The following is a 16,879-nucleotide window of genomic DNA, read 5'->3' on the forward strand; positions in this document are numbered from 1 at the left end:
GCGCAGTCCGATGACGTAAGCCGTAAGTGCCGTAACCGGGCGCGCAACCACCGCCTCTGCCTCTGGGAGTTGAAGTTTCTGAAGGAGGACGACCGCGTGGAGCCGAGAACACTTCAGAAAGGCTTTCTAACCGCACCCCGGCGTTCCCCACCGGCCCCGCGGCACGGTAAATATGGCACTGCGGCTGTCGTGCCCCTGCCCGTTGGTATCCTTTCGGATGCCAAAGGAGCGTGAGCTACCCTAGCCTCCGCTGCAACCAAGGCTTCCGGAGTAGAGGGTGAGGGCCTGGGAAGTAGTTGCCGGTTTGCGGAGGAAGTGGCGTCAGGTGTGCGTTTTCCACGCCCCTCGCCACTCACGTGCCGTCTTCCAGAGTCGTGATTGGTCAGCTGCGGTTCGTTCGCGGGCGCAGGGCCCCGCTCGGGGCGTGCGCGCGCCCGGTTGTCGCCGCGGTGTGCGCTCCGGGTTTCTGTTGTTTAGGAGAGTCCCTACCGGAAGTGTGGCAGAAAGGAGCCATGTGGAGTCTCAGGGTAGCTTGTCGCAACGCTGCGTTGCGCCTAGAGGGCAGGCGAGCCGTTTTCCCTTCTTTTCCTCTTTTTCCTTCCCTGGGTCAGGCCGTCGCATGTAAGGGCGCCGAGGGGCAGTTGCTGCCCAGGCGGCTCGGCCTCGTGGTCAGCTGAGGATGAGGTTAAGATGGACGCGTTACCGGTTGCCACTGAAATATTTTGTGTTTAAAATGTGGTTGCGTGTCCGGAGATGTAAAATTACTCATTTAAAAAAAAAAAAAAAAAAAAGCTCTCCTGAGATTCCCTCCCAAGCCAGAACTCAAGCCAAAGGGACTTTGACAACTGAACAAAGGGCTATTGCTACTGCGGTACAGACCAACGCGTTTAAAAATAAAAAAAAATAAAATAACATAAAAATACCCTGAAGTAGGCATGTATTGATTTTAGAGTTACCGAAAAGAAAGCTTAAAGACTACGAGGGCCGTTTTAGTCGATTTGATAACAGCCGGGTTTTTGTCTTTGGCATTAAGTGACGTATGCTCTTCCCCACACCAGATAGTCTTTGTCAGTATTACTCAGTTTTGAGTTTTGTAATCCTGTCTGATAACTTATATCCAAGAATTAACCATCCAGGTTTTTTCTTTTTAAGATATGCTAAAGTAAAGTCTCAGAGTTGTTTTATCTTTCTGTAAAATGTTCTTAAATACTTGTTAGACTTGGATTAGTGGATTAAAATGTGCTTTAAGCATCACTGCTGGTCTGGGAGAAGCCTCAGACTCGCTGCCATAGAGATTCACCTCGTGACCCAAACTAAAGCCGTGTGTTCAAAAGTGCCGTGTTTTACATAATGCATCAAATTCTTACTCTATTACTTAGTAGACAGTCGGAGCGGAAGCTATCTTGGTGAAGTCTAGACAAAACAAGACAGCCAGCTAGTATTTTATCTGCATTCATGTATTTTATAAAATGAAACATATTTCATGTGTTGTTCAGTAGTCTGGCTTATTTAATCAAAGCTTAGGAAACACCCAGTACAGTGTTTCAAGAATTGATAAAACACATTAATGTTAGGACAAGCTCACGATAGGCTGCTCAAAGATGTTACTATTCTGTGATAGGTCAAGTTAAATTTAACTGGAGACATTTTAGATGTGAAAGACAAAGGCTCCCCCTGGTGTCAGAGAGCTGTAAAACACGGCTTTTGTAATTCTCACAGTTAAGGCAGCTCAACACTTCAAAATTTTGAACATAGAGAAACTACTGAAAAGTATTGCCACGGATAAATATTGCTTTGTTTCATAGGAATTTAGTACTAGAGACCAGAGGAGTTAGTAACTTTGAAATTACTCTCTTCGTTTTCTTTTAGAATTCTATGAAATCCCATATCTACTCAAGTTATCCTCTCGGTTTGGAATAAGTCAACTGAGTTTCAAGTTTCAGAGCTGTGCTCTCTTGAAAATATGTTTCATAAAATGTTTTCCTGTTAATTTCAATTTTGCTTTTAAGTTTGCATTACTGAGTCTTGTTTTTTCCACTATTCATGCCTTTGGGCATATACATTTTTGAGTTTTATTTAATGCCTTTAGAGCCATCTGTCAACAGTGTGCAGTAGCACTCTCCCTTCAGAATTCCCCCATCCTCAGGGTTTTAGGTTACTGGGAAGTTTTGGTGTTGGATCTGGGTTTGAGTAATAATACACAATTTCATCCCTTTAATCAGTATATTCTCTCTGCTAGATTTGTTTGAGATGCTTTTTTTCATAGGAATTTAGTACTAGAGACCAGAGGAGTTAGTAACTTTGAAATTACTCTCTTCATTTTCTTTTAGACTCCTATGAAATCCCTTATCTACTCAGTTATCCTCTCAGTTTGGAATAAGTCAACTGAGTTTCAAGTAACGTGACACTGCACTTTCAAAGAAATCGAGAAGCATAGAGTAAAGCTATTGTTTAAGTTCTGCAAAAGTGTTGTCCTCATTATTACATCTCGAAGAGTAATTGTGTTGTTGTTTGTTTTTGTTTTGGCTTAGATTATCGTTTGTTTGCTTAGATTAACTAGCTAGCTCTGTAAGAATGAAGAATCTCAGAATGTTTCTTAAGGCCACATGCTATTTAGCAGATTATGCTTTGTCTGAGGCAGGGACAAGTAGGCAAACACTTGTAAGCCTTGTTATTAAGAACATATTAAAGAGAAAAGATATTTCAGTGTAGTTCGCCTTCCCCCAGTCAGCAAGTTGAGTTCTAGCTGTTATGGATAAAAATGTGTGTGGTTGGATTTAAATGAAGATTGATTTCGGTCAATGCTAAGAATTTTGCGGACTGATTACAGAATCAATTTTTATATTTTGTTTATAGCCATAGCTAAAGCATTTACAGATATATAGTGACATTTATTAGAGAGAGAAAGAAAACTTGTATCATTCAAGTTAGAAAATCCAGATACCCATGAACAGAAGTGGAAGGTATGTGTGAATATGTGCTTTAATAAATAATATAAAAGGAATATTAGTATTTGCATTGTCTCTCAGATTTAAAATGTAACTGTTACCTCTCATCAGTAAGTAATTTTGGAAATACCATTTTTCCTGGCTGCTTAGCATGAGTAACTAACCTATATTATAGAAGAACCATTGGTTTACTCTCTATGCTGACACTCAAATAAGTTCTCACTTTTTACAGTTAAAAATGTTAGGATGAATAAATTATGATGCAGCCTTTACTGTACATTTCTGACTCGCTTACAGGAATTTATTCTAAGAAACCATTGCTAGGTAAGAAAGTATCTACAGTAGTTCAGTTCTCTGAGGCTGTGATAAAACACCATGGCCAAAAGCAAGTTAAAGGAATGGTATCTGGCTGATGCTTCTAGACCACAGTTCATCACTGAGGGCAGTCAGGGCAAAGCAGAGACCATGGCGTCTGCCTTTCCGCTTGCTCCATCGCTCATGCTTAGTGACCAGGACCACCAGCCTAGGGATGGCACTGCCCACACTAATAAGGACAGCTCCTCCTCACAGACATGGCCACAGGCCATCTGGGCAGAGCCAGTGTTGTTACCCACCCCCCAATCCCCAATTGAGCCTTTCTCACATAACTCTGGTCTTGGTCGATGTCACCTTGACAGCGGAAGCTAACTAGTGTTGGTGCTTTTATAACTCTCAAAACATTTGCACGCTGGAAAGAACATGAAGACCGTCTATAGTATATGTAAACACTCTATTTCTTCAGTCCTTCCAGGACAGTCAATGAATGGTATTTAATTCATGTCAAGTGAGAGTTAAAGATCTTTGCCAATAAATGAAATCTAACTATCTAATGTGCATTTTTATCAATGATAGTGCTTAGCATGTAGTGATCTCTATTGGCCATTTGGCCATTTGGGTAATTTTACTTTGTAAGTTGCCAGTTCGTGTAAAAAAATTTTTGCTTTTCAAATTTTTCAGAGACAATGAATATGTCATCTGAAATGCTGCCAGCATCCATCGAGTCTACTAATGTGGAGGAAAAGCTGGGTACGAGTGACGGTGAAGAGGAGAGACAGGAGCCTAGAGTGGATGCAGGGGCTGAGCCAATATCTAAACGGCAACTGAAGAAGCTGATGAAACAAAAACAGTGGGAAGAGCAACGTGAACAGCGCAAGTGCGTACACAGAGCATGCACTGCTGTTTTACTGAGAAATGGGGCTTCAGGTCCTGTTAAAAGCTGTCTGTCCTGAAACAGAAGTCATGAAAAATAAGGATATGCATGTTCTTAGCTATAATTAAAACCATATGCCTTCCGAATTGTTACTTTGCTTTTTGCAATACTAATGAACTTAGACTCCGCCCCTTTTTTCTCCTCAGACTGCCTGAGGAGCGCAAACCTGCTAGGATGGGCTCTGGTATGGGTGTCCTAGATCTAAGTAAAGCAGCCACGCAGGAAAGCCAGCTTTGGCCTGACATGGGTGTGCCTAAGACAGGATTTCATGAAAGCATTTCTCATAGCCATTGTCTAATGCCAACATTTATAAGAGATTAGAAAAACTTGGACTTTTGTTTCTGTTCTTTAGTAAATTTAGTCAAATATTCTTTTTAGTATTCCCTATGATATTGAACTAGAAAATCGTTTAGTGGATGAGTTGTGAATAAATTCTTTATAAATCATCTTTATAAATCTCTTAGTCCTATATGATACTAGTGATGAAACTATCGAATACTGCAGTTATACATTAAAGAAAGCTCTATTAGCTCTGCAAAGTCCTTCTCTTCATGTGTGAAGATATTGTATGGAGTAAATCACGTTACTAAGGTCTGACCCTTTTCCCTCACAGAAGAGAGATGTCACAGCCATGACTATTTTAAAATGTAATTTTTTGTTTAATTAGAAGTTTTGTGAATGTCTAAATATACAGATAATGAAAAAAAATGTCATTTGATATTTTAGGGAGAAACGAAAAGAAAAACGGAAGAGAAAGAAATTAGAACGACGCCAGCTGGAGTCCAACTCAGATGGCAACGACAGGAAGCGCGTTCGGAGAGATGTTGCTCGCAGCAGCCTCCGCCTGGTCATCGACTGTAGCTTTGATGACTTGATGGTGTTAAAGGTATCATGAGGTCCCTGTGTGTGAACTAGGTTAAGCCACTTTTATTTTCTTGAGTAATATTACAGTGTTTATATACTAGACTACATCGTAAATTTTTCAAACTCTATTACTCCTAAATGAACTGCTTTGATATGTATAGCATATTCATGTATATGTTTATATATGTGTAGATAGACATTTCCTCCACAGTTAGGTAATAGAGCCCAGTGATCACATATTGGTTATAAAGATTACGGAGTTGCACGATGGCATATGTCTGTAATCCTACCACTTAGATGACTGAGGCAGAGGGATCTCAGAGATTTAGGCCAACCTAGGATATAGTACATTTAAAGCAAACCTGCACTACTTAGTCAGATCCTATCTCAAATTAAAAAAAAGTCTGTAGCATGGCTGGAGAGATGGAACTCAAGTTAAGACTTTTTGGTCTTGCAGAGGACTCAGGATTGGTCCCCAGTGTGACACAGTGACTCACAAACATCTATAACTCCAGTTTCAGGGCATCTGACCCCCTCTTCTGGCCTCCACTGGCACTGCATGAACATGGTGTACATACGTATATCCAGGTACACACACACACTCACACACACACACACAGAGTTTTAAATCTGGCATTTTACCAGTGCCACTCGGGTAAATGTGGAAATAGCATGATTCTAAAGAAAGTTTTTTTGTTGTTGTCTGTTAAACCAGCATAACTAGCATTTTGAATAAAAACTTTAACAGGACGGGTGAATTATGGAGTGTTGTCTTTATATGTGTCGTTTGGTTAGTGTTCAGGAAAATCAAATGAAACTTATCACAACGGCGTTACATTAAAAAAAAAAAAAGACTTTTGCCTGCCTGACCATCTCTTCTGCTTACTCTGTTCCTGTAATACCATAGAAGGCCTCAGATGCTTTTGATAACTCTCTTTTGTTAAAATTATGCTATTTTATAGGATATTAAGAAACTTCATAAACAGATTCAACGATGTTATGCAGAAAACCGCCGAGCCTCTCATCCAGTGCAGGTGTGTGTGGGTTGCAGGCTCCTTTCCCTTCGCCCCAGCGGCCCACCCCTGACGGTCTTAGGCTCCTGCATGCTTGTTTGATGACCTTTCTACAGGACTATGTTGGACATGAGTGTGCTCCCAGACTCCCCCTCTCCAGTCTCACACCCCACTGTGCAGTGTTGCATGTCTTTGTTTTAGGATATGTGCACATTTTCACACCAGTTCTCAGCTTTGACTCCTTCCACTGTGGGAAGTGGGGAGAGAGGGGAAGTAGGCTGCCACTGCCTGTTTGTACCACAGGCCCTCTTAGACGTGTCTGGTTTACATTTCCTTTGAGCCACTGACATTTCTGAGAAGGAAGGGTTTAACTTAGAGATCGAGTGTAGACGCTAGCCAACTGCTGCTCTGAACGCCACCTCATGACGTGGAGAGCCAGGAACTCCCGTGGATGTTGACCAAGTGGAAGCAACGTGGAACTGAGCGCTTATATAATTTTATACCCTACCTTTGTGACATTCTTTGCATCTTTTTAAAAATTCTACCGAGGCCCTTAACTTCCTTGGTTGAGCTATAGAGGAGATGTCAGGGAAGGCTCAGCAGCAGCAAGAATAATAGTGACAGTTAAACAGCTTTCCCAGGGAGGTGGATGAGAGCTTGGTGAAAACCAGGGAGTCTGCAGGGTGCCCATCAGTGGCAGACAGAGACAGGTCATACCTGATGAGCCACCTTAACACGGGCCCTTTCTCCCGATGAGTCAGGCGCCCAGAGTATATCACAGTTCTTCTTTTCTAGCTCAGTGAAAACTTCTTTGTGTTTCCCTGGTGCTGAGGGGATAAAATAGTGAACTTAACTGACCAGATTTCTCCTTTTTCTCTGCTTACCAATTGCTCATCAGTTTTACTTGACAAGCCATGGAGGTCAACTGAAGAAGAACATGGATGAGAACGACCAAGGATGGGTCAACTGGAAGGTAGGAGACAGACGGGCCACATTCTTCTAAGCTTCTAAGGGCCTTTGTTTCTGACCTAAGCTCTGGTGGGTCTTGGTGTGCTACAAAACTCTGCATATCACTATACTATGTCTAAAGTTACAAGGATAGAAGCTAAAGAAGAGACCGGCATGTCTGTTCATTTGTATTTCCTCTCATAAGTCTTATCTGCTGTCTTAAGCCACTTGTTTAAAAAAGAAGTCTCTAAACGCCTTGATAAGTCTTTGAAGCCTTTTGCTTCAAACTCACTCTAAAATTTGAAACTCTGTACATTTGTTTCTTCTAAATCCATACTATCCATTCTGTGACCACTAGCTGAACATGGTTGTACGTTCCTGAGATGTGAAAATCTGGATTGTGAGTTGACATAGGTTGTAAATGTGAGATATATGCTGACTTAAAAGGGGTGGGGCTATAACATGGGTATATTATGGTAAAAGATACTGAAGGTCATTTGTTTAATTTTTACTTTTTTAGTGCAGCTTCTAGCAGATTTCAAATGTATTTATGAGATAAAATTTCTGTGTTCTAGGTATATGTAGAGATGCACTCAGCTTGGCTCAGTGCCAGTGTGACCACCTTGCCTATGTGCAGATGTGGCCAATTTGGCTATGTACAGATACGGCCAGCTTAGCTAGACATAGATGTGGCCGGCTTGGCACAGGACTCGTGTTCAGTGGACAGCTGTATTATGCCTGTCTGTGTTGTTTACTGTTTGTGTTCAGTTCCCACAGTGTCCAGCTTTCCCCACTAGTGCCTACTAATCTACTCGCTGCATACATTAAGAGCCTGTGTGCATACATTTGAAGCAAAGCATCCTTAGCAAGTCTTCAGATTCGGGTCTCTTTCTAAGAACTAACAAATGTGTTAGACAAGCATACCATGCAGTTTGTGTCTTTCCAAGCTTGTTTATATCCTTGGGTTTCTAGAGAAATACAGACTCACTGGCTTTGAGCTACTCACATCCTTCTCGAGGCCGTTATTAATTATAAGAGTCAGATTTATAGCATATTCTTTTTCAGAAAAGTAATTGTATTATCTAAGTGTCTGCTTTATTTGATTTTCTTGAAGATTATTGTATAAGAGTCAGAGTCTGGAAACATATCATTCAGGCAGTTAGTGTGACTTGAAAAATCTTACAGCTCTTACTCACTCCTGTGTCTCTGAACTGACAGTTTTGGCAAAGAAGCTTTCAGATGTGTCTCCTTGTAGAAACAGACACATTCTATTAATTAAATTGACACAGTTTCCTTTTGATGGTCACATGGGATCCATAATTGGAAAAGACATTTCTTGTCTGGAAAACAGTGTGATGAAGAAGGCAGGAAAATGCATTTTTATTTTTATATTTAGAATAGAGGTTATGTCAGAAAGGTAGACTGATACCGTATTCAATCCTGAGTTGAGGAGTTGGAGTTGACCCTATAGGAAAGGCTAGGGAATCCAAGTGAGGTTGTAGAGACTCGGCCTGCCATTAGTGTGCGGGATTAGATTAGGAACTGGGCCCCAGCCGAGGGAGTGAGGTTGGTAGAATATGAGGTAAGGAGCGGGTTATGGGTTTTGCGTTACTACTCTAGCAGCAGCCTCTCAAGCTTGATAGCAGGTGTTTGGGACAAGTTTGTTTTGAGGAAAGAGGACATCAGCCAGCTTTCAGGGCCCTGCTAATGATACACTCTCTCACCTTTTGTTGTTGAAGGATATTCACATCAAGTCAGAGCACTATAGTGAACTCATAAAAAAAGAAGACCTGGTTTATCTGACGTCAGACTCACCTAATGTACTGAAGGACTTAGATGAGTCAAAGGCCTACGTGATTGGAGGGCTAGTGGACCACAACCATCACAAGGTACTGTGCTTTGCTCCTCCCTAGAACCTGACAAAATCCTAAGAGTGAACGGTCTTTCTTGAGTGCCTAGTGATGTGGTGGTGACCTAAGCTAAGCAAAGGGTTCACCTTAACTTACCTGACCCTCCTACAGCTCAGGGAGGTCACTGCAGTTATTGTCTACATTTCAGCGTTGCGGGGTCTGAGGAACAAAGAGATTACACCTAAAGTCAACGGTGACAGGTAGCAAAGTGGATTATTAGAAATGACCAGATAGCTGCAGGGTCTGCATGGTTAAGCTGTGCTGTGTTGCTGGAAGCTCTGATACTTGGATTGCTGAGCCACTGAAGTTGATAGTAATTTTTAAAATAGTTAATTTTGATGTGTATGAGTGTTTTGCCTGCATGTATGTCTGCTCTAGTGCTTGTCTGATGTCCTTGAAGGTCAGGAAATACTGTCAGATCCTCTGGAACTGGAATTACAGACAGTTGTGAGCCACCATGTGTGTTGCGTCCCACTTGACCAGCAAGAAAGACGCAACCACAGGTTCTTCTTAAAGCAGTTTACTCAGGCAACTTCTTTCTTCTTATCCCCCAGCCTCTCTAGTTACAAGTGTTTTTCACTCCAGCTACAACCACGCCCCCACCAATCACCACAGGTCACATCACCTCACCAGGCAGGCTTGCTCAGCCAATCAGGGATTAAGGGCGGGCCATCCACCAAGCATGGGCTTGTTTACTACCTGGAACAGATTTCCATCCAGCTGACCTGTTTACAGTCTGGAATGGCTTCCTACACATGTGGGTCCTCTGGAAGAGTAGTTTACTAACTACAGATTCATCTCTCCTATACTAGTTTTTAAATATATGATTTCTCAAATCATTTTTTTCTCACCTAGTTTTCTTTTCTCGCCTCATGTTTTTATATAGATAAGAAGTTACTTTCTAAAGAGTACATTATTATGTACTTTGCAACATGCTCAATTCATCTCAGTTTTCTAAAGAAAATGTATTTTTCCTAAGTGAAGATCAGCATAGTATATGAAGTAATTGTACACTTCAGCAGCAGTGTGTATGGAGAATTCCTCCCATGTCACACATGGTCACATCTGCCTGTCCAGTGGTGACTGCATGGCTGGGGAGCTCCTAGGTGTAATATGGCTGAGAAACTGGATTTTTTTTTTTTAATTATAAATTTGAAGTTGGCAGGTGTGGCTAGGCATTGGGTAAACAAATCTAGAATATCCCAGGGGCCTTGTCAGAATGGTCATTAGCCTTTCTCTTGTCAGTGGGAAATTCTGATTTATAATATACATACAAGCAGATTCTCTGTTTAAGTTGTATCTGTTTCTCTAATAAACTATTCCTATTCAAAAAGCCCCTGGCTCCTCTAATATTTTGCCCCTACATAGGAAAAGTACTTGTTGAGAAATTCAGCTTACATTTCCTGGACAGTCTTTTTATCTGGGATAGACACAGATTTCCAGCATTTCAAGTTTGAGAAAATATAAAATCCTTATCTAACAGTAAGTTGGTAGAAAGGGAAAAATAAAATGTAAGAAAAAAAATGAAATACTCTTCACTCAGGGTTTTATTTCATTGACATATTTGTGTCTAAGTGTATAATTGAAACTGAATTTCCTTTAAATGTTTTTGTAGCAGATTTTAGCAGAGCCATCGTATGTGGCCTGGTTCTGAGTAGTGGCACCTAGGCTTTGACGTGACGTCTGTAACTAGTCAGTGATTGGTATCTGAGATCTTACGGGGTTGTGCATTTGAAGGACTCTCAGAGCCTTTACGTAACAGTCTGGGAGCCTCCTATGGCTGAGAATTGCTTAGGTATGGTTTCCTTCAGACAGCCCCTAGATTGTATTAGAGGTTCTGGTATTTGGAAATTGACCTGCTAACAGTGCCTTTTATGTTAAATAAAAAGTACTTGTGCTAAGCTGGTGTTGTCCAGTCCTGGAGGGGCGGATTCCCGTGCGCTGAGGAGCCGAAACTCAGCTTGTAGTGGTGCCTCTGTGTGTGGGATCACATCCTGCATAACCTAGAACACTGACATAGTTTACCCTGACAGAAAGGATGGTGGTGCTCGTCTCCAGTTCCCATGGAGTGTTTCACTGAGAGGAACGGGGCAGGGACTAGAAAGGGGACAATCAGAGAGCAGACCCACCGGGATTTCCTTGTTCTACCACTGAGAAGTTTCCTACCTCTTCACTCCTTCACAGTGGGGTGCTTAAACAAAGGCTGTAAACGCTCCTACCCGTCTTAAACACAGGCTATTGAGATGTTTTCTGCACTGAAGACCTTTCTGAAAAAGATCTACTTTTTCCTAGACTGCACAACACCTAAGTCCCAGTGTCTTTATTTTCAGGGACTCACATTTAAACAAGCAACCAGTTACGGAATCGAACATGCACAGCTCCCTCTTGCAGATTTTGTGAAGATGAACAGTCGAAAAGTCCTGGCCGTTAACCATGGTAAGCTGCTAAGGTGCCCTAAAGCGGACCTAAGTGAACACTGCGAAGGTACATTTCAGATTTGGACAAATAGGAAGAAGTCATGTGTTCATTAGAAATAAAAGGGAATACTTGAGACATTTTTGAGAATTTACAAAGGATAAAAACAGCTAGCTATAAACTGTGACTCACTTTAGGGTGTGTCCCTCCCACCTCTTTTTCTCTGACTTTAGTCTCTCAGCTTTACTCATCTGGCGTACTTATCTCTCACTTCATTGTAGTGTCCATGGCATTGATTTTTAGTGACTATGTGATACTCCACCCTCTAAGGAGATAATCATTCTCCCATGAATATTTTAATTTGTTTTATAATATAAAATATAAATTTAATTATATTTTATTTTTTGCTATTTAATGCCCGAAATTAACCTATAATTTCCACCTGCCCAGGAACCAGGTAACATCATGGAATGCTGGGAATTGTAGTTCTTGGAAAACAACAAAGCCTCATGGGAAAGTATGGTGGCCTATAGGTTTGTCCTTATAAAGTCTTCATTCCTTAATGAAGCCTCGTGTTCTTAAATGTCTTTCATTCAACAATCTCAGCTGGAAAATTCCAGGGAATGGTTCTCACCAAAGCCCGTCTCTTGCTTAGTATTTAATACGTAGTAAAGCTTGCCTTAAATTTGGCTCCAAATGGTAGAATTTGTTTTTCTCTGGTGAATCTCAAGATTAACAGCCATCATGAATAACATTGTGGTATGGTTAGTTATAATTGATTGCCTTAAGTATTGTTTATTTAAATTATGATAAAAATTTTTTGAGACAGGATTTCACTGTGTTGACTAGACTTCTTGAACTCTGAGAAACCTTACCTGCCTCTGCCTCCTTCTTAAACGCTAGGATTACAGATCTATCCCACCACTTAATTTATATCAAGCCTTTCTCATACTTCTAACCCCAGCACTCTGGAGACTCGGGAAGTAGGTCAATAGTGTGAGGCCAATCCAGGCTTCAAAGAAAAGAAATAATCATTTATTGAAAAAAAAAAAAAAGACATATACCACCAAGCCAGTGAGCTTTAATGTTTTTTGAGATTCATTTATTCTTATGTTTTGTGTATGAGTGTTTTGCCTGCATGTATGTAGGTGCACCTGGTGCATGTCTGGTGCCTATGGAGGTCAGAAGAGGAAATTATATCCCTGGAACTGGAGTTGCAGGCATTGTAAGCAACCATGTGGATATTAGGCACTGAACCCCAGTCCTCTGTAAGAGCAGCCAGTCCTCTTAACCACTGATCCATCTCTCTGGTGCTTTTAATTAATTAATTTTAGACAGTACACAATAATTTATGTAATCCTAAATACTTTTTATATAGCATCCTATATGGAGTTAAAGAAATGAAATTAATTATTCAAGGACTAAATTTCTCCTGAAACCTTTGATACCTAGTGGAAATTCCTTTTCTGGAAAATAACCTAGAGCGCCCTTCCATAGTGTGGAGAACATAGGGACGGCATTGGTTTCCTTTCTACTACTATGAAAGCAAGAGCAGACAGCAGGCAAAAGCTCCTCACAGTGGCTCTTTGTAGTGACGATAGAAGAGACGGACTGAATGTTAGCTGTGTGCGCCCTAGTCATGAGCTACTACATAGAGATGAAGAAGATGATGGAGCCCTCTCTTGATTATAACACACACTTGACTCTAGGAAGTTTCTGGGGCTTGAGAACTGACTGAGGAAAAGCTGGAAAGGACAAGGGTTGGAGAGCCATGGGGCTGTTTGTGCCTGATAGATAGCCAAAAGGAGAGAGGGAAGAACTGCAGTAATTAGGACAAGTGAGCACACAGCACAGCTCGAATTACACGCCAGTGTGCAGCATCGTGGTGCCTGTGACTAACAAGTGTCTGCATTTGCCCTTGTTGCAGTGTTTGAAATTATCCTGGAGTTCTTGGAAACAAGAGACTGGCAAGAGGCATTCTTTACAATCTTACCCCAACGGAAAGGGGCCGTTCCTGCTCACAAGGCCTGCGAAAGCTCTCCTCAGGACCACCAGTCCCTGCCAGAAGGATGGGACAGTGCCAGCGAGGGAGAGAGTTGCAGGGATAATCCTGTCTCACCACAGAAAGACGAGCAGGGCCAGCAGAGCAGCCCGGTTCTGCAGTGAGCCCCGTCCCACAGTAACCTTCCCCTGTCCTCCTCTCGCTTAAGAGAAACCAGGCAGTGCGGTGCTTTACAGAATGCTCAGACTGCAAGAAAACTTTCTCTAGTCTATGTTGTGGAATTTTAAATCTGTTTTAAGAGTTAAATAATAATGAAAAAAACCCTTTAAACACTAAGAAAGGATCGTTTGGTTTTGTGTAAGAAGACTTAAAGATATGATTTCAAAATTGCTTTAAGCCTCAAATCAGTCATGGAGGACGTGGAATACGAGTCTGCCTCGGTTCGTCACTCACTGGAGCATATCCTTCAGGACGTGTCTTCTGACCCTTGAGCTTGGTTCTTTAAGTTCCTACCTGTATCTTTTTAGTCCGATGTCTATTTGGTGGAGCAGATATTCATAACTGACCTGTGTGTCTTCTAGAATGTTGAACTTTGGAAGCTATGCTTTTTTCTGTAGCTTTGGTGTTTTGTCTAAGAAATACATTAATTCTAGGAGAACTACCAGTTGTTTGCTGGGCTCTACAATTCATTCCTTTTGGACAATGGAGTCTATTCCTGTGCCTCCCTTGTGATACCTTGTTATGCTTCTGAAATAGTCACAAGAATAATCTTAAATCCTGTAATGACAATAACTTATTCAATTACACAGCTAAGTTTTGCTGGCTAGATTATTATATAAGCTTTTTTTGAAGGATCAATTTGTCTTTACCTCAGTTTAAAACAAAACAAAAAAGTTATCCTTCTCATATATTTTCCATATATATATATACCATATATTTCCATAATGTTATCTTTTAATGTGAATATTATACATCTGCCTCCAACTAATATAAATGTTTCTGTAAATAGCATATGCATGTAGGAAAATGAGCATGTAATAATGTTTACATCTGTCCATATCACATTTAGCCTTCATGCCTTAATCCACAATGACAGGACTGATGCATTCTTTGCGGAATGGGTGTGTTGAATTCACTAGTTTGAATTCGTTAAATGGAATTGAACAGTGGTTTGGAAACCGATGGAGACAGAGCAGAGGGCACTGCACTGTTGGGCTTCTGCAGAGAGTTTGCAGAGTAGTATTCAGGTCACAAGCCCTTCGCACGAGTGCAGTGGAGCTCCAGGGGCTCTCATTGGTCTTTTCTCTTTATGATACAATGTGTGCGCTGTGTTAGCATCTCACTTACACAGACGCTCATGACATTTGGTGTTGGTGGTCAGTGCCTATTGCTTTATTCTTAGTTACCTATTGTAGCTAGCTCTTTCAAAGTCTATAAATGAAGTATGTAAACAGTCACAGTATAGTTCTAAATGAATAAAGTTCATGTTGTTACTGTACTTTTCTAAAATTCAGGTTTTGTGAGGTACACCCCATGGGCCCGTGTGTTTGGACACTTGGTCTCCAGCTGATGGTGCCGTTTTCGAGGTTGTGGGGCCTTTCAAAGGGGAAGCTTTGCTGGAGGGAGCATGTCACTTAGGGTGGGCTTTTCTTTCTTCCTTCTTTCTTTCTTTCTTTCTTTCTTTCTTTCTTTCTCTTTCTTTCTTTCTCTTTCTTTCTTTTCTTTCCTTCCTTCCTTCCTTCCTTCCTTCCTTCTTTCCTTCTTTCTTTCTTTCTTTCTTTCTTTCTTTTTTTTTTTTTTTTTTTGGTTTTCTGAGACAGGGTTTCTCTGTGTATCTCTGGCTGTCCTGGAACTCACTCTGTAGACCAGGCTGGCCTCGAACTCAGAGATCCGCCTGCCTCTGCCTCCCAAGTGCTGGGATCAAAGGTGTGAGCCACCACTGCCTGGTGGGCTTTTCAACTCTATAGCCAGTCCTGTTTTTTGTGTCTTCTTTCCTTTATACAGGCAAATGTGATCACCACGTCCTGACATCCAAACCAACCTGACAATCCCACTGCCAGGCCTCCCCTGCAGTGAGGGTCTGTATACCTCCTCAGAGCTCTAGACCAAAATAACCCTCCCTTCCTTATTGGCCTTTTGTCAGGGTGTTTTGTCATGAAGTAACATAAAAGTATCTAACAAAAACATATCATTTTATATGGGAGAGGACCCTATAAAAGTGAAGGAAATCATTTCAAGTGCCACATGGTTTCAGCTCACTCATTGCAAAAGCTCTGTTGATTTCCTGGGCATGCTATAAGAAAACACCACAGACCTAGTGGGCTAAAATAACCACAACTTATTTTCTACAGTGTCAGAGGCTGCAAGTTCAGAATCAAGCCTGGTAGGGTCATGCTCCCTCTGGCTCACAAGACGTTCTTTTTAACCTTAATGTATTTTTTTCTGTCAACTTTTTGTTTTCCAGTACAGCAGCAGATGAAAAGGAGAAAATAGGTAACAATGATTTGAATTAATGGCAGCAGAGACCATGAGCTCAGTGAGTGAGCTAGCTCATGGAGGTCTTTCTCCCTCTTTCTAGCTCATTTCGAGGGCATGCGCCGTGAGCTTAATATGTGTGAAGAAGACAGTGATGGTCGCCTCAAGAGTCGGGATTGTTGCTGGGGAGATCAGGGGATTGGATGAGGCGTAAGCCTTGTACTCTTATGCTTGTATTGTGACACTGGGTATGTTAGAACTCAGTGTCCCTATTTTAAATGTGACTGTTACATATTGGTCCTGTCAGCAGCGTGTGAGGTAGGCAATGGGGACTTGGTGACTTTCTTCCTCTCCTTGTTTCTCTTCTCTCTTGACCTTGCCAGCTCTAAAATATCAGTAAACCTGCTTCAGACTTTTTGTTCTTTTGGGGTACAAGTCTTGACAAGATTTTAAAAATCTGCTTTCTGCCAGAACAGGGGCAAAGAACTAAATGCATAGCATTTCATAAAGGCTTTATTACAACAGTAAAAACAATGCTAAAATAAAACACAACCATGAAAGACCAAATCCTGTCAGCTAATGTTAATGTTATTAATATTAATATGCTTACATTTTCATGACTACATAAAATGTTAATGTCTACTTTTAAAATAGTAATAATGAAATTTAGAAATAAGGAAAAGGGCATCCCAAGCTAATAACAAGGACCTAACAGTTGAGAAACTCTAGCATCACACATAAGCGTGGGAAAGAGGGCTGCTGCAGTAAAGAGGGCAGACACTAGTCGTCAGTCACGACCAGAGCTGCTCCAGTCACTGCACAAACTGAGAGACAACCTTGTGAGGACTGGAAGGACTAGAAACACATCAGTTTGAGAAATTTTAAATCATGTTCCCTGTGCCATGACTGTAAATGCAGAAAAAGTAAATCTGCAGCAAGTAGAAACTTTAATTAATAACAGGTCCATCTAGATCAAGATCCACATGTCGAAAATAGAAACAAAATTGAATTCCTTTTCCATCGTCTATGGAACATTTCTAAAAAGTGTCTATATT

At 41.2% G+C, this 16,879-nt stretch overlaps 1 protein-coding gene across 7 annotated transcripts; it reads left to right on the forward strand.

Annotated features, from left to right (window-relative positions):
- The first annotated feature begins 17 nt into the window (after nucleotides 1–17).
- On the forward strand, nucleotides 18–16,391 carry Trmt10a (tRNA methyltransferase 10A). Of its 7 annotated transcripts, none has more exons than XM_030252349.1 (9): nucleotides 367–871; nucleotides 2,857–2,963; nucleotides 3,945–4,140; nucleotides 4,924–5,083; nucleotides 6,024–6,095; nucleotides 6,973–7,047; nucleotides 8,762–8,911; nucleotides 11,263–11,368; nucleotides 13,275–14,847. In XM_030252349.1, the coding sequence occupies exons 3-9, from the start codon at nucleotides 3,950–3,952 to the stop codon at nucleotides 13,511–13,513; spliced, it is 993 nt and encodes a 330-aa protein (XP_030108209.1). In that variant the 5' UTR covers nucleotides 367–871; nucleotides 2,857–2,963; nucleotides 3,945–3,949; the 3' UTR covers nucleotides 13,514–14,847. The 7 variants fall into 7 exon arrangements, with proteins under 7 accessions (NP_780598.2, NP_001335125.1, XP_030108209.1 ...); NM_001348197.1 differs by having other exon boundaries at nucleotides 369–565; nucleotides 13,275–16,391; XM_011239983.3 differs by having other exon boundaries at nucleotides 374–527.
- The last annotated feature ends 488 nt before the right edge of the window (nucleotides 16,392–16,879 follow it).

Source organism: Mus musculus, chromosome 3 (genome assembly GCF_000001635.26).
Source record: "Mus musculus strain C57BL/6J chromosome 3, GRCm38.p6 C57BL/6J".
Taxonomy (NCBI): domain Eukaryota; kingdom Metazoa; phylum Chordata; class Mammalia; order Rodentia; family Muridae; genus Mus; species Mus musculus.